This window comes from Pleurodeles waltl, chromosome 4_2 (assembly GCF_031143425.1).
Source record: "Pleurodeles waltl isolate 20211129_DDA chromosome 4_2, aPleWal1.hap1.20221129, whole genome shotgun sequence".
Lineage (NCBI taxonomy): Eukaryota > Metazoa > Chordata > Amphibia > Caudata > Salamandridae > Pleurodeles > Pleurodeles waltl.
Window position 1 is genome coordinate 444,621,252 of NC_090443.1, and position 18,003 is coordinate 444,639,254.

At 44.4% G+C, this 18,003-nt stretch overlaps 1 protein-coding gene across 2 annotated transcripts in view; it reads right to left on the reverse strand.

Annotated features, from left to right (window-relative positions):
* EVI5L (ecotropic viral integration site 5 like) overlaps window positions 1–18,003 on the reverse strand; it is a 1,467,274-nt gene that overhangs the window by 521,574 nt on the left and 927,697 nt on the right. For both annotated transcript variants that reach the window (XM_069231736.1, XM_069231735.1), the window contains exon 7: window positions 11,648–11,773. In XM_069231736.1, the coding sequence (XP_069087837.1) occupies window positions 11,648–11,773 (126 nt within the window). The remainder of the gene's footprint in view (window positions 1–11,647; window positions 11,774–18,003) is intronic.

Sequence of the window (18,003 nt, forward strand, 5' to 3'; positions counted from 1 at the left end):
AGATTTCAGGCGTACCCTGCGCCGCCAGGCCCATAAGGTTCTGGTTCTTCAACTGGCGCCCAACGTGGGGCGGCTTCAGCGGTACCGGTTCTGCCTGAAGGTCGTGAGGAACCCCGCAAGAAAATTCTGGAGGAATCGCGAGCCACGTCAAGCGACCCCTGTATGTCGAAGTGGTCCGAAGGTCTTTTTCAGCGCGGTTACTCCTTCCTGACGGCTACTGACGACTGCTGCCCTGACTGCCGCCCTGCCTTGGCCCTTTCTTTGATGATGTATGGTAAAGCGAGACGATAGACGGGCCTCTGTTGCTGTAAGAAGACATCCTTAGTTAAGTATTTGGTGGGTCGCGCCCACAAATTTTGGTCTTTGTTTTGTCCTTAGGTTCTTAGATTTGGCCATTGCAGTGGCCAAAGCCGAGGGGTAAGTGCATTTGTGCTGTGTAAACTGAAAGTTTTACCCCCTTGATGTTTGTGAACAGCCAGTAAAAATCGTGAGATGTCTGGTCTGACTAAGTTTGGAAAACTTTGTTGCTTTGGTTGTAATAGGGACTCCCAGCTTGAGGACTCCTGTCCGATTCCTTCGGTTGGAACTCCCACATATGAGCTCTATTCTAAACATGGTGTTGGTCCTATTGCCTTTAATAAGACATGGACCCGATATACAAAGAAAGATGGTGTTTTAAAATGGCCAGAAAATGGTAGTTTCGAAACTGATGTGCTAGATAATTTAGAAGCAACGTTATTTAAAAGAAAAGCCCGGCCGGCAATGTTTGACTCTTTTCGCCTTTGGCGTAAGGAAGCCAAACAGAGAGAAATTAAACAAGCGAAACGAGATAGGAAAACACAGGGAATGACGATTATACAGGCTGCTCAGCAATTCAAAGATGATGAAATAGATAATGCAATGGAAATTTCAGACAGACAGCATCGAATGGCAATAGATAAATGCTATCCGACGTTGCCTATCTCTTCCCTTGATAAAAGAAAAGATTTTGAGGAAGATTCCTTAATGTCCCACTTATTGAAATTGCCTCCGCCCTATGTACAAGGTGCTAATGCACCCCCGATGTTACAGCCTGTTCAGCCGCCAGTTGTGCTTCCGCCTGCTCCAGCTTTTCCACATTTGCCTCCTCAAGTATTGCCTATGCCAGCTTTGCCTTTAACTCCTTTGCCTTCTGCTCCTTTGGCAATTCCTAATGCTCCTTTAGTTAATTCACCTAATACCTTGTCCCCTATCCTTATGTCAAATTCTCCATCTACGCGTAAGCGATTTGCAGATACTGTCTCTGGTCTCTTATCACCTTTCTTTGAAGCTTTAAATGTGTCTCCAGCTTTTTCTCGAAGACAGTCTCGTAGTCAATTCCCAGACTCCGAAGAGCGAGAAAAATTGGACTCACTTGCTTGTAGATGGATCAAGAAGGGTCCCCAATATAGTACGTCTGATATTATGTCCACCTTTCTGCAATGGAATGCACCTACGCAGAGATATGTTTTTAAAGTTATGTGCGATACTCTCGCTAAAGAATGGGAGGATATGAATTTGGGTTCGGTCCCACAGGATCTGTTAGATGTTCAGGCTGACTTTGACAAAGGACTTATTGTGGGTCCTAAGGTTGAAAACGCTGTCAGAACACTTATTTCTTTCAGATCCCTATTGTTCTCACAGACTTTTCCTGATTCTGATCCTTCAGTTAGGACAGCACTGAAAAACTATCCCATGAGAGAGGTTTCTCCAATATGGAAGGAAGAAGTTGCAGCAGCAGGTGCTAATCCAGCTATTCCTGCGCATTTTCAGCGCATATGGATACATGTCCCCTGGAAAAGGTCTGAAGTTTTAGCACTTAAACAGTCACTACCAGATTCACGCAAAAATCCTGCTGGTTACTATAAAGAGTTGTCGCAAACAGTTGATGCATGTACTATGAATCTAGCAGATATTGACATGTTGATGGGAAATGTAGTTCCACAGACAATATGGGCTAAAATTCGTAGAGAGGATCACGCTCAAGAATTAGGCGGCGATTGGAACGCTATTATTGCCGCAGATAGAGGTCAAGTAGGTGGTGCAAAACCCGACGCTTTGATCTCAGAACTCCCTGGTAGGATTATTACATTAATGAAAACAATGATGCCTGCTTTGAGAGTTAATTGGGATAAGCTAGCAGCATGTAAACAAAAGAAAGATGAAAGTGTTTCCGATTTCTTTACCCGATTTGAGGAGACATTCATTGATCACAGTGGTCAAGATATGGCTACAGAAGGGGGACAGCGATTATTTGTGGATAAGTTCGTATATAACTTGCTTCCTGAACTATCACACAAGCTAAAAGACTCCGAGAGTTCATGGGCAGTTTCTTCTTCCGCCCAGATATTGGCTACTGCACAATATTATGAAAATAGAGACAAAGAAGAAAGGGAAAAACAAGAGAAAAAGACGAAAGAATTAAAAACTAAAGTTCTCTTGCAACAGGCTTATCCTCCTCGTTATGTTCAGCCTCAGTTTCAACAGCCTCCGCAGTTTCAGAGGTTGTATCAAAAGCCTGAACCATTCATTCCAAGACCTTTGCTAGGTCCCAATCAATGTGCTTATTGTAGGGAGGAAGGTCATTTTAAGAACAATTGTCCGGCATTGTTGCAGCGTAATGGAGCAACATCTGCTTCACGAGGTCGTGGTGGTCTTCAGTCAGCAAATAGAGGTAGAGGTCGAGGTGTGTTAACCCAAGGGCAGCGTTCTTTTGTTCCTCCAAATTCCGGAAATTACTTTGACCAGCAAAATGTTAGGTCTACACAGTATTACAGTGAGGATCAGTATATTGAAGGAGGGAATGAAAGTCTTCATTTTGAATAGGACAGCCATGGACAAAGTAAGGGGGTTACGTCAATTCCAGTGGATCAGAATGGACCTTATGTTAATGTCACTACAATGGGTGTTTCAGAGCCATTTCTTTTAGATACTGGTGCCATGAGAAGCTCTATCATTCATTCTAAACTCCCTGGCGCACCTTTGTCTGGCTTAACGAATGTATCTGTAGGATTTTCTGGCGCCCCTGTTCGCAATCCAGTTTCTTGCCCTTTACCTGTTTCAATAGGCCCTTATGATTTAGAAGCTCCGCTTCTTCTGACGAATGGTTGTGGTGAAAATCTGTTGGGTTTAGATCTATTAAAAAGAATGCATGCTACGATATATTGTTCACCTTCTGGTGTATACCTCACTCTAGGACAGAAAATGACTAGTCCAATGTACTTATCAAAAGATCAATTCCCACCTGAATTGCTTTCTCTTCCCGAAACGCTTTGGGCTACGGGTCCGAATGACGTTGGTTGTCTTGAGATCCCACCTTATGTTGTTACTCTTAAACCCAATGCTGAAATGCCACGTATTCCGCAATACAGAATCTCTACTGAAGGTGAGAAAGCACTTCTGGAAATTGTCCATGATTTGATTCAGAAGGGTGTGGTTGAGGAAACGAGAGGAAATACATGTAACAGTCCTGTTCTTCCGGTTCTTAAACGCACTGATCCTTCTCAGCCTCCTGTTTATCGTTTTGTAATTGATCTTCGGGAGGTAAACAAGATTGTCGTACCGCAGTTTCCTGTAGTCCCAGATATCACTGCTCTGTTGACGATGATACCTTCTACAGCGACTTGGTTTTCAGTTATCGATTTAAAGAATGCTTTCTTTAGTATTCCCATCGCCGAAGAGAGTAGAGATATTTTTGGTTTTTCCCTCGGAGGCCGAAGCTTCCGGTTTAAACGCGCACCTCAAGGTTATTGTGAAAGTCCCTCTGTTTACAGTCAAGCTCTAAAATGTCATCTTGATGCCTTTTCCTTACCGTCCGGTGCCGCTCTCATTCAGTACATGGATGACTTATTAGTTGCCGCTGATTCAGAGGAGATTTGCAAAAACGTGACCGTTGCACTGTTGCGTCATTTGTTTGATCTGAATCACAAGGTTTCTCCTTCTAAATTACAATATGTCTGTCGCGAGGTGACTTATTTGGGTCATCTCTTGTCAAAGGAGGGACGACGATTGACCCCCGAACGAATTCAGGCAATTGCACAAATGTCAGTGCCATCCACACAAAGAGAGGTACGTGCCTTTTTGGGCATTACTTCTTATTGTAGACAGTGGATTCCGAGTTTCTCTTTATTGGCTAAACCGCTGTTGGCGCTAACTTTAAAAGATACGCCTCAGCCTCTTCCGTGGACTGACGAGTGTCAGAAGAGTTTTACTGATTTGCGTATTGCTTTGTGTTCTGCTCCTGTATTGGGTACTCCTGATTACAGTAAGTCCTTTACGCTCTATGTCCACGAAAGAGAGGGTTGTGCATTGTCAGTCTTAACGCAGCGTTTTGGAGATCAACAGCGACCATGCGCATATTTCTCAGCTACGTTAGATCCAGTAGCTAAAGCATTGCCTAGTTGTCTTAAGGCGACAGCGGCAGCAGCAATTTCTATCCGACAGTCTGCTGGAGTAGTGCTAGATAATACTCTCATTGTTATGGTGCCACATGCAGTGGATATTTTACTAAATAGGACAAAAACGCAGCATCTTACGAGTGCTCGGTTGTCCGGATATGAGCTGACGCTTTTGGCTAGTCACATACACATCAAACGATGTAATACCCTGAATCCAGCTACTTTGTTGCCTCTTCCAGAAGAGAGAGATGTCTCTGAACAGCATGATTGTTTTCTCCGTACTGAAGAAGAGACTAAGGGTAGAATTGACCTAAAAGACACGCCATTGGTGAATCCAGATGGAACACTATGGGTAGATGGTTCTTGTTTCAAGCTCCCGAATGGAGATACAGTTTCAGCCTACGCTATTACTACTTTGCATACGATTGTGGAGACAGCACGCATTAGACATAATTCAGCTCAGGCAGCTGAATTGAAAGCCTTAACTAGAGCGTGTGTGTTATCCGAAGGAAAAAGAGTAAACGTGTACACTGATAGCCAATACGCTTTTGGTGTAGCGTTTAACTTTGGGCGCTTATGGAAGGAAAGAGGATTCTTTACTTCCCATGGTACTAAGATACAACATGGTCAATTAGTGACTGAACTTCTTGAGTCACTTACAATGCCTACTCAGATAGCGATTGTGAAGTGTAGTGCACACAAAAAGATTGTGGACGATGTTGGTCGAGGAAATGCATTTGCAGATGAGGTAGCGAAAAAGACAGCCAGAGACAACACAAGTCGAATGTATGTTGCAGGTCCCGCAAACTGCGTAAGAGAAAAGGGAATGTGTGAAGATACAGTAGAGAGTGTGAAATCAATTCAAGGAAAGGCTACGGAGAATGAGTTGAGAAAGTGGAAGGAAAGTACAGGAATGTTAGATGAGATGGGATGTTGGGTTGAATTATCAGAACATCAACGTTGGCTGTTAGCAGATGCTTATGTACTACCTGTAGTTACTATGGCACATGGTCCAGCTCACCTAAGTGCAAAAGGAATATGTAAACTTCTGGCTCCAGTGTGGCAAAATGAGGGGATCCCAAAGTGTGCAAATAATGTAGTAAAACATTGTATTGTTTGCTTGATGTACAATCCGGGAAAGGGAACCCCAACTCCAGCAGGTCATTTTGCTCCTCCAACATATCCATTTGAGGTGTTGCAGATCGATTATATTCACATGGAACGATGCAACAACCTCAAATATGTTCTGGTGGTAGTATGTGCTTTTTCTAGATGGGTAGAAGCCTACCCTCTGAAGGACAATACTGCTTTATCAACTGCCAAAATACTTTTGAAAGAATTCTTCCCTAGGTTTGGTTTGCCGCGCATTGTCTGGAGTGACAATGGGAGCGAATTTGTGGGTCAAGTCATGCAAAAAGTTTGTGCAGGTCTTGGCATAAAACAGAAGTTCCACGCGGCGAATCACCCACAGTCGGCTGGTTTAGTAGAATGCTACAATGGAACCTTGAAGCTTAAAATTGCTAAGGTGCAAGCTAGCACAGGACTTAATTGGCCTGATGCTTTACCATTGGCTCTTCTGTCCATCAGAACAGCCGTACACTCTCGTTTGGGGCTTAGCCCTTACGAAGTGATATTTGGTCGCCCAGCTAATGTATGGGGAGTTCCTCGCCCTAAGAAATACTCAGACTTGCCATACCCGATGTTGATTGACTACTTGCATGACCTTACAACTAAATTGCGTGTTCTTCATCAACAGGTTCAGAGTGCTCTACCAGAGGCTTCCACAGACCCAGGTCATTCCATCCGACCAGGTGACTGGGTCTGCACGAAAAATTTCCAACGACAGAGAAATTTGGAGCCCAGATGGAGAGAGCCACGCCTGGTTCTTTTGACCACAAGAACAGCAGTTAAAGTCGAAGGACAGAAAAACTGGGTGCATGCCGTGCACTGCAAGAAAGTGCCTTTGCCCTTGCCTTTCGATCAGTGGGTCCGTAGAGGCATCAGTGACTCTGAAAGTGAGAAAGTTCCGCAATTTGTACCATTCAGTGATGCGCGTCTAATTGGAACACTTTCTGAGAAAGAGGACGACGACATCCTTCAAGAAGCAATACCATCGCATCGTCGCTTGAACACGACAAATCCAGGAACATTGTTTCAAAACCAGACTGCCTCTGGACAGGAACGCTATAATTTGAGACCAAGACCAAAGAACTTGTAACTTTCTCTCCTATGTAGTACTCTATCCCGGTTGCAGGGTCACGGTAGGAGTCTTAGTCACGACCTGAGTAAGTGGCAATAGGCCTGCAGGACCTCACAGTGTCATAGGACGGTAGATAATCGTGACTACAGTGATTGAGGAAGATTGCCGTGAGCATCCACTTAGAAAGATGGAGGCTACATTAAATAAAAGAGAAAGTAAAAATGTAAAGAATAATTGTAAAGAAATATGTAGTCGTTGTAGTATTGCTCTATGCGTCATTATATTGTCGTGTATTCTTTTGGCATCTGTAAACTGGATCATTATTACTCTGCAGCAAAAAGTTGTCTCTTCTCCTACCTCTACATCTTCTTCTACTATCTCTCCGCACCTATTTCACACTCTTCCCCAGCATGAACTCATCAGAAGAACTGAATACTTTAACAATTCCTTCGTCCAGTTGTTACATCAACATCAGTTAGTGATCAATACAACTGACTGTTGGGTGTGTGGACTCATACCACATACAGTAGAAAATGGAATGCCATATTTAGTTCTTCCATTCTCCTATGAAGGTTCCGCTTGGGCTTATTTTGTCATTTTCAATAATGCATATCAAAGTAAAATTAAACAACCTGTCAGTTCACATAGTGTTGGTTCAGATTTCAGTCATAGTTTATTGATAAAGGGAATGGTAGCTATGGCTAAAATCATGGAAAAAAGTGAAGCTTCCATAGATGAAAGAAAAGCATATACCAATTGGAACATAACTAATTACATTTCCAGCCTCAATGATAAGATTGAGCAAGGAAAATCTCCTCCGATACGGGTCATACCCCAACAAGGAAATTTCTGTCTGCAAATAAATGGAAGAACTCCAAACACCAGACAAAGAGAAAGTTTATGTTCCCATACATATGTTTATTCAGCCCTGAATTCACCGGCGTTAGTACCATCTCAAGGTACATACTTCGTTTGCCACGATAGGGCTTATACATGGTTGCCAGCTGATTTTTCTGGTACTTGTTATATAGCCTTTCTTCTTCCCCCTACATACACCGCTCCTGCGAACCATCATAAAAATAGATATGGCAGAGGGATTGTGGATTCGAAAGACACAGCAGGACAAGAGGGAGGAGATTTCCTCAAAGGATTTCTTCCCTTCTGGGGTCCAATGGCCAACAGCAGAAATATAAGGCAATTGGTTCGTGTCGTAGAAACCACCATAGACATCACTGTAGGAGCTTTAAGTAACATTACAGCTGAACTACAGGCTGATCGTCTTATGACCTTGCAGAACCGTGTTGCCTTAGACTTTGTTCTTGCGGACCGTGGTGGAGTATGCAAATTGATCGGATCAAGTTGCTGTATTTTCATACCTAATGACGCTCCGACAGTATACCAAGCTATCTCTAAGTTACACATAATCTCCGAGTCGATTCATCAGGACGAAGGAGATTGGTCCTTTTCAGAGTGGTTTTGGGGATTACTGTCCAAATGGGGTTGGAAGGTATTGACATTCTTTGGAGTAATTTTAGCTTTTATATTCTCTTGTTGTCTTTGTATGCACTGCGGTCCTGCCATCTGCAACCTATGTACTACTGCATGTATTCCCAAACCCAAGTCACAAAGAGCAGAGAATATCAAAATGATGGTACAGCAACAGCTTGATGACCTCATGGCCATAGACATCGACTCAGACTAACATGAGTTTGTGTATCTTGCCTGAGTTCTGGCAAAAGGAGGGTCTGAGGAAATTCGATTTTTTAATACGATCGTATCGACCCGCCATTTTGTGGCCCGCCGACATTTTATGTTGCCTTCACTCAGGCAGCACAGCGAACGAAGTCCATTCTGCCTTTTCTGCTTATTCTGCAACATGGTGTTCAAAACAGCTTTCTGCCTCTATCTTTACAAGGCTGGTATTAAGGTCTGACCGAGTACACTAATCCCTGTCTGGTTTTCTAATCCTTGTTTCAACTATCTGTAGGCTCACACTATTCTCCGCCGATCTTATCTTATCGTCTGGCCTTCGCTGTCCTTTGCTAGTATTCTCTCATTTCACAACTGTCTTCCAAACGCACACAAACTTATCGCACCACATGCAAACTTCGTTGTGGATCGGTTAATGAATTAAGTTCAAGGGAGGGGTGACAAACACAGCTGGAGGGGAGGCAACCTTAAGTCACTTGATACTTTGTTCTGTCTTGTTTTCCGACATTTCTATTGACTCTGTTCTATCTTTACATCATTCTTACTGGCTCCTTTCTATGTGTTCTGGGAGTGTATGTAGTTAATAAATGTTTTTATACGGTATATAAGATTGTGCGCCACAAAGTAAAGTGGCAGTCTCCTGAGAACATACCTTGTGTACTTCTTGGACAACTGTACTAGCTGCAGCTAATAAATCTGATCTTTTACGCCTGACAGAGTGTCCCGTGTCTCTGTTAGTTGAGGCAGGTGAATCCAAGGAGATTTCAGGCGTACCCTGCGCCGCCAGGCCCATAAGGTTCTGGTTCTTCACAGGTAACTTACCCCTTTCTCACTTGGTCACTAGGGGTCTTCTAGATACTCACCTATTGGGGTTCCATACTCTCCCAGCCCTTTGCTAACTACTCCATAACTTCTGGTGGGGGTCCCATTCTCGCATTCCACTATTTTAGTATATGGTTTGCCCCCCCCCCCCAATATGGTCCTTTCTTGCTATTTCGAATGTCTCTATGCTAATTCCTAATACTTGTGTATATTTTGTGTGTACTTACCTCCAGAGAGGGTGGATTGCCTATACTATTTTAGTTCAGTGTTACTACAGTAAAGTACCTTTATTTTTGCAACACTGTGTGGTTCCTTTCATGTGTTATAAGTTACTGTGTGACTACTGTGGTATTGCAAGTGCTTCACGCTCCTCCTAGATAAGTCTTCACTGCTCACCACAGCTACCTCTAGAGAGCCCTGGCTTCCTAGACACTTTAACACTTACTAATATGGGTTGCCTGGACCTGGTATAAGGTGCCAACACCATAGGTGTCCACCACACACCAGGCCAGCCTCCTACACTGTGATAATCCTGAAGCACACTTTGCAAGTTTGTTTCTAGTGACATGGGCAGTGGAATTGATGGTTCTTGTTGGTTTTGTCCTGAAAAGTGATGGTAAGGCTCCACGTGCTCCCTCGCTGAGTAGTATTCCTGACACTGGTCATCATCACCAAAGTCGTGGGATTTTCCTAATATCTGGGAAGGGCTACTAGCTACTCTAAAAGGACTTCCGTCCTCAGAGTCATAATCCTCATCCAAGAGTTGGGCAAGTGGGTAGGATAATACCTTACTTGGAAAAGTATGTATTGGTAAAATGTTTGTTGTGAATGATTTTCCCTTAGCGGAATCAAAGACAACGGAGAAAAAATGATGTTTGCTGATGCTTTTTCTCCTGATTTTAAATGTTCAATTGTAGTTGTTCTCTTCATCGATGGTAAAGGTGTTGTTGACGGCTAGTTGATGGTAGCAACATCAACGGTATTATCAATGGTGTCGTCGTCGAAAGGGGTGCTGACAGTATCATCGTCGACAAGATTCTCATCGCTGATGGGGCCATTGCTGATGGGACCATTGCTGACAAGTCCCTCATCGATGGTATTGTTATCGGTGGCAGTACTTGTGAGTGCATCAACGAATGAGAGACTAGGAGGATGGCCGTTGACAGTGCCTATACTGACTGGTGTTTTAAGATCCTTGCTGTGATGATTATCATTAATGATAGCAGAGACAGAGAAGTTATTAGGGGACACACCGCTGTGATAAAAGTCCACTTGGCTGTTGTCTCTGTGAATACGTGTCGTTGGCGGTGTCTTCATCGACGAGGGTACTTTTATGGATTCTAGTGGGTTTTTCTTCACCTTTGTCGTTGACAGTAGAAACTGAGAAGTACTTTTTGGAAGTGCTTCTTTCAGGGAAGCTTTTCTGAAGCAATTTAAAGTTTTCTGGAAGATGATGAAAGGTCCTCATGCCACTTTTCGTGCCCAGCAGAGGTGTGCTTTGATTTTTTAATAACCTTTGCCAGTGGTTCTAAGAAAATATTTTCCTTAGTCCTAGGTCTTTTAAGGGAATGTGAAGCTTGTGAAGAGTCATCACTATCCTCAGAAGAATGGTACTCTCTTTTTTTGTTACAGCAGCCATAGTAAATGTGTGTCTTCCCTGTCTTTCAGAGTTGTGTGAGAAAAGATCTTACAGTCTCTCATTTTGTGCTCTGGATGGAGGCAATAATGCATATCTTATGTGGATCGTCGGAATATAGCCTTTTCTTCTCACATGTGTCTGAGGGATACAGCCTCTACTGGGAGTGTTCTAGAGGGTGCTGCCGCCTGATTGGTTATAGTTCAAGAATTTTTTTTTTTTAATTTTTTTTTAAAGGACAAATATAGGATATGGCAGTGACTGTCCACTGCCATTATGGCCTCCAGTAGTTCACCTACTGCTTTATTAAAGATACTGTCGGACTCCCAATATGATGATGACGCAAGCATGTGACTCTATGAAAGATCCAATACTGGAGAAAGCATGTTATATATACTGTACACTTTGTAGGAAAGTGCTTTATGATCCAGTGCATGGTTACGGCAATCCAGTCTTTATGATTATCAGTGGAAATCTGCGAAATGAGAATCTCTTATCCATGGTTTCCATGATGATGTGCCACTTGGGAGTAAACACCACACAATTTATAGCATTTGACATTTCACATAGATCAGAGATTACAAGATCCCAGATAAACACACTAATACAATAACCACATTTGAGAGGAAAATTATAGATGAAGATTCACATCTAAATAGAAAGCTACACACAAGCAGAAACACACTGCAAAACTCATAGCTCAGCAATCCAGTCTTACCTCGTACCATATTAGCATGCCAAGTATATTAAATGTAGAAAATGCCTGCAATTCCAACACTCAATCCACCTAAATGAAAAGCAGATACAAACTTATTCATGCTGTGGCCCTAAAAAGGAACTAGAACTACCTCTCAACACACTAACCTGCAGCAGGTACTCAAACTGGTATATGCAGAGGCCAAGCTCAGCCATGGTGGGTTTGAAGAGCTCCCTCAAGCGGTACTCCTGCATCAGCCGCACAAACACGCAGAAGGCTTCTTCCTCTGGCATCTGAAGTGAAATGTTTTTTATGAGGCAAGAAAGAAATTCATAATTTGAAGAAGCAGGGAATCTTACATCGACTTCATGGCTCTCACATTGTGAGCATGGAAATTATGCTTGCCTTGGGTATATACACCATAAAAACATTTGTAGACAAAAATGTGTTGTGCTGAGGATTTCCTGCATCTGTAAAGTTAAGACAGAAACAAGTGAGTTAAGAATCTTCTTTTCCAGACTATATGTAGGGGTATGCTGGTGAGGGCTGTGGTCCTTTAACTGTATACCTGAAAATCTAGGATAAGATAATCAAGTAAGTTGATACAGAAACCAAGAAAAAATTATTTAAACTCCATTGCACTCACACCAAAATGACAACACGTCTATAAAATTAGCTTAAGATCAGCCTGCAGAATCTATGAGGCTCCTGTTCAGGATAGGCTGAACTCTGACTTTTCAACTAACTCCTTAGATACTGAATCTCAGATCAGACAACCAATCAAACAAGTTACTTACCTACGGTTGCGTCTTATCTGGTAGAGACTCTATCTAGCCACAGATTCCTTACCTTAGAATATTCCCCAGGTGTCATTCTGGATCTAGACATTTTTGGTGAGCTGCACCCATGCACGCTGGTAGGCGGTGTCGATCGGCTCCTCATGGCATCAGAGCCAGAAGTGATTCGGTACCACACCAACAAGCTGATGTCAATTTCTTTTCACAACATTCTGTGCCAGAAGCGCTGATCCACAAAGAACACTAACCACTGGTGTGTCAAGCTAGTGCCCTTAAATAGGGAACAACTTGTTATCTCTGTGATTCATTCACAGAGTGGGGAGGATGGGTGGGTTGGTAAGGAATCTGCTGTTAGACAGAATCTCTACAAGATAAGGGGCTACTGAAGCGAAGTAACTTGTTCATCTGATAGATACCTTCAGCCACAGATTTCTTACCTTAGAATAGACACCCCAGCATTACCTGTCCGGAGGTGGGGATGCAATGTAGATTAGACTAATTAGTCCTGCAGGACCAAAAGGGCAAAGTGACTGTCATGCCAGACTTGACTGTCTAGGTAGTAGTGCTTCATAAACATGTGCAAAGAAGCTCACGTTGCTGCCTGACAGATATCCAGGACAGGAGCTTCAAGAGCGAACCTTCAGAAGGTTGCTTTTTGGCCAGTGCGTAGCAGATTGTGATGCAGAGCACTATCCATCATAAGATGGTCCATTTCTGCACTGACTTTCCTTTCTTTGCTGTGAAGTAACCAACAAAAAGTTGATAGTATTTTTGAGTCCAGTCGATGGGAGTCTCTTCTCTTCTTTAGAGGGGTAAGGCTGAGCTTAAAAGGTAGGCAGAGTAATGAATTGGCCAATCTGAAAGGAGTTACCATCTTCAGTAGTCGAGGTTGGTTAGCCACCATTGCAGGTCTTTTGCAGTGCCCTTAGATATATGGATCATGTGCCCACTGAAACTTCAGGTCCCATTGCAGAGACGTCATATGCCAAGGGGCATGTGCTAGTAGTAGGATGCAGGAGACCATGAGCCCCAGCAGCCTCGAGTCCGTCTCACTGAAAACCAGGCTAGAGGCATACCAGTATCATAGCCTGAATATCCTGGACTCACCGCTTGGCAGGATAGGCCCAAAACTGCACTGTGACCAGAACAGGTCCTATGAAAGAAAGCATCTGGAAGGGAGTCAGGTGTGACTTCGGCATGTTCAGCATGAACCTCAGCGAATACAGAATGTTTGCTGTAGCCTAGAGATGAGAAACGACCTGTGGCGAGCCTGCCTTTAACAGCCAGTCGTCGAAGTAGGAAAAGGCAGGAACCACTGACCTCAGGAGGTGAGCTGCAACCAGAGCCATCACGTTTGTGAACACCCAAGGGGCACTGGTAAAGCCAAAGGGGAGCACACCAAACTGAAAGTGCTCTTGGCTGACTGTGAACCGGAGGGAACGCCTGTGGGCAGGCAGAATGAAAATGTGAAATTATGCATCCTGCAAGTCAAACGATACCTTACAAGTCTCTGAGGTCCAGGGAAGACAGGATTTGCGCAAGCACGAGCATCTTGAATGTCTCCTCCAGGAAAATATTGTGAATGTACAGCTCTAGAATAGGATGTAGGCCTCTGACCTTCTAGGGCACCAGAAAGTACGGAGAATAGCAACCACAACCTACCTCTGATGCCAGCAACTTTTCTATACCTCCTGTGGTCAAGAGAGCTAACACTTCCTGACGGAGCAAGGAGAGGTGGTCCGGTGTTAGCTTGTCATAAGTAGGTGGCATGGGTGAGGGGTGGTCACAAAGGGGAGGGAGTAGCCCCCTTTGGACAAACTGCAAAACCCAATGGTTGTATGGTATTGCCCTCCAGGGGTGCAGGTGATGGCGTATCCTGTCCCCCACTGGATGCCTATGATGGTTGGAGGGCAAAAGTAAGGAGTTTGGAGGAATCGGCTGACTGGTAGGGGGGGAAGGGTGGGGAGGCTTTTAGGGGTAAGAGAAGGTAGTGAACTGGCTTTACCTCTGGCTATCTGTCCCAGTGGTCTGTGGGAACCGTGAAAACAAAAACAGAAACAGTTGTGCAATTTGTTGGCAGTGGTGGCTGGATGCACCATGTTGAAAGCACCTTCCATTGCAATCAAATGGGTGGAAGGTTGACTGGGGCTGGCAAAAGGGCTATGGAAAGGTCTAAGGACCTGGCAGTAGCACTCTCTTCAAAGGGCATGTTCTTGTGCAAAGCTTGGGCAGTCCCCAAAAAGCCAGTAGTTTTCAACCAGGTGTGGTGCCTAAGGGCAACTGATGATGAAATTGCTCTGCCCAGCGAGTCTGCTGTGTCCAGCCCACTTCTTCTGGTGATCTTGGCTGCATCTCTTCCGTCAGCAATTGCTTGTGAGGGTCTGGTTCAGGCCTCCTGTGAGACCATGGGCAGCACTTGTGCAACAGAGTCCCAGATCTATATGAGTATAGTGCATTGCCGGGCTGGCAGAAAAAGAAAATCTTATTCCCAAAGGTATCTAGCCTTTTGAATACCCTTTCAAGTGGAGTGGTAGGGAATGTGCCAGGAGCCGACTTTGGAGGTGGATGCCCAGACCACCAAGCTCTCTAGTGTGGGATCCTGGGTGAGGAAACTGGGGTTCCCTGGGTCGGGTGATGTGGCAGACAACTATCCTATGCATAGGAGCCGCTGTGCAGGGCTTGGACAAGGAGCCGAGTAGGATGCCAATAAGGGCTTCATTGAATGGGAGTTATGGTTTGGTAGGGCTGTCTAAAGCACCTCTGTCATGGTGTTTGTCTGGTAAGGTAAGGTCCAGGACCTCAGACACCCTCCGCACCATCACTGCAAATGAGGCACCCTCCTCTATAGCCATGGAAGGGGAGAGACCAGACCAGCGTCTAGGGAGGTATCCAGTCAACTGTCATTCGTCAGATCCTAATACCAGTTGTCCTCTGAAACTTCTAGGGACTGGTATCCGTAAGGGTTCTCAGACCCCTCCCAATTATCACCCAATCTAGGCTTGTCATATGAATAAGGCACTGGCTCCGATACGATGAGTTTGTCCCCATTTGGCACCAGCATCGGTCAATGCCCGTCCACCTCCATGTTGGAGTCGGGAATGATCATTGAGGTGACACCACCGCTGGGCACTGGTGGTGCTGGGGGAATTGGCACTGGATTCGGCTCTGGGGAAAGCTGAAGTCGCTTGACTGGCACTACTCTGGAATCGTCAATGGATCCTTGGGACCCGAATGGCACTGAGGGCTCCTCCCAGATCAGTGGGGCTTGAGGGCACTCCAGATGGGCCAGGCTACCCAAAAATGTGTGGCTTGGACTCATAAAAATCCTTAATTTGGGCGGGGGTCACTGGGGCTCCTGGAAATTCAGGGAGGTGTGGAGGTCTGCCCAGATGCAGGCTTCACCACAGAGCTAGCCTTCGAGTACTGACGGTCTCGCAACTCATCCAGAGACTTGCGTGGTGAAGTCGAAGACCTCTTCGGGACGACTTTTATTTTTTTAAGGTACGTACCAGACTTCCCCAATGGTTTGGAGTGAGACGACACTCGACGGGTACAATTTTGCGAACAATTTTGGGATCTTCCTCGTGACCAAGACGTGGAGCGAAGCGGAACCAGTTGACACTGAGAAGAAAGGAGCTTGAGGGAATGCTCCCTTAGTGCCTTAGGATGCAAGACGCAGCACTGCTTCCATTTCTTGGTGTTGTGTTCTTGCTCAAGACACAAGAGGCAAACCAAATGTGGGTCTGTCACTGACATCTGGAGCTCAAAACATGCCTTTCTGGTGGACATTCTTCACACAAGGAGTAAAAATTACGATGGGTAGCCCTTTTCTGGATCTCCATTGACTTGCACAGGTAGAAAAGAACCGACATTAGCATGCTAGGGTGGCGCCTATATGGCATTGCACAAGTCACTTCTGGTGTGAATGATGTTGCACGAAGCCCAACAACACAACCTATCAGTGCGCAGGGGTTCTGCTCACCCAAAATTTCCAGATGCAGTGTGACGCCTGGGAAATATTCTCATGTAAGTAATCTGTGGAGAGAAGTCCATTAGGTACAAATTACACTTCATTAAACGGATAGTAGAATGCAGCTAGAACATGTTTCCTTTAAAAATGCCTTACCAGACACATATTTCATTAAGATGCAATAACCCCTGCTTTTCCTAAACAATGAGATGACTCCCAAGAGGAGGATAAAACAATTAAAAGAATGTAGTTATTTAGTGACAGTGACAGCAATATGAGATTTGCCAAGTATAATCACCAGATGTGTCACACTCTCTACCACCCCTCAACTGCCCGCTCCTTCCCATGCATTTTATTTTGGATTCATTCTTTCTTCCATCTCCTCCCTTAAACCCCTTAACCCTTTCGCTGCCAGGCCTTTTCCCCCTCCTGTGCCAGGCCTTTTTTTGGCTATTTGGGGCAGTTCGGGCTTAGGCCCTCATAACTTTTTGTCCACATAAGCTAGCCAAGCCAAATTTCCGTCCTTTTTTTCCAACATCCTAGGGATTCTAGAGGTACCCAGACATTGTGGGTTCCCCTGAAGGAGGCCAAGAAATTAGCCAAAGTACAGTGAAATTTTCGGTTTTTTCAAAAAAATTGGAAAAAGTGGCTGCAGAAGAAGGCTTGTGGTTTTTTCCCTGAAAATGGCATCAACAAAGGGTTTGCAGTGCTAAAATCACCAGCTTCCCAGCTTTCAGGAACAGGCAGACTTGAATCAGAAAACCCAATTTTTCAACACAAATTTGGCATTTTACTGAGACGAACGAGTTACTTACCTTCGGTAACGACTTTTCTGGTGGATACATTAGCTACCTGTGGATTCCTCACCTCATGAATACTCCCATGGCGCCAGCATTTGACGGAAATCTTCTTACTAGTCTCTGCACGTCGACGAGGACGTCACTCTAGCCCACGCGACGCCGTCTGACGTCATACAGGCAATAAGAAGTCCTCGCCGACGTGCCGATGACAGTACCAACATTTTTTACGTGCATGAGAATAATAATAATAACCCAATGCAATGAAAGAGCAAAGCAACATCTCTTAATATTGTAAATCACACAACATTGCAATAAAATAGCTGTAGATTTAATATAACCTTTTTTTTTTTTTTTTTTTTTTTTTTTAAACAAATAAATATATTTATACATACGAATCATGTATATACCCAATATATATATAGATTTATATATACATATACACATATATACAAATATCATACATGCAAAATGTATTGCAACTTTGAAGACCAAAAGGAGCACCCTCAAGGATTGCTTGGAGAGACCAAAAAGGCAACGGGGAGGCGGGTGGGACCGTGAGGAATCCACAGGTAGCTAATGTATCCACCAGAAAAGTCGTTACCGAAGGTAAGTAACTCGTTCTTCTGATGGATACAACTACCTGTGGATTCCTCACCTCATGAATAGAGTCCCAAAGCAGTACCACGCCCGGCGGTGGGTGCCTAAATGGTCAAACCAAGAAATCCTGCAGCACTGACCGTGCAAAATGACCGTCCCTTCTGACCTCAGAGTCCAAACAGTAATGTTTCACAAAAGTGTGAAGGGACGACCAAGTTGCGGCCTTGCAGATGTCAACCACAGGAACACCCCTGGCCAAGGCCGAAGAGGCCGACTTAGCTCTGGTGGAGTGAGCTCTAATGCCCTCAGGCGGATCCTTCTTTGCCAAAGAGTAACAGATTTTAATGCAAAGAACAACC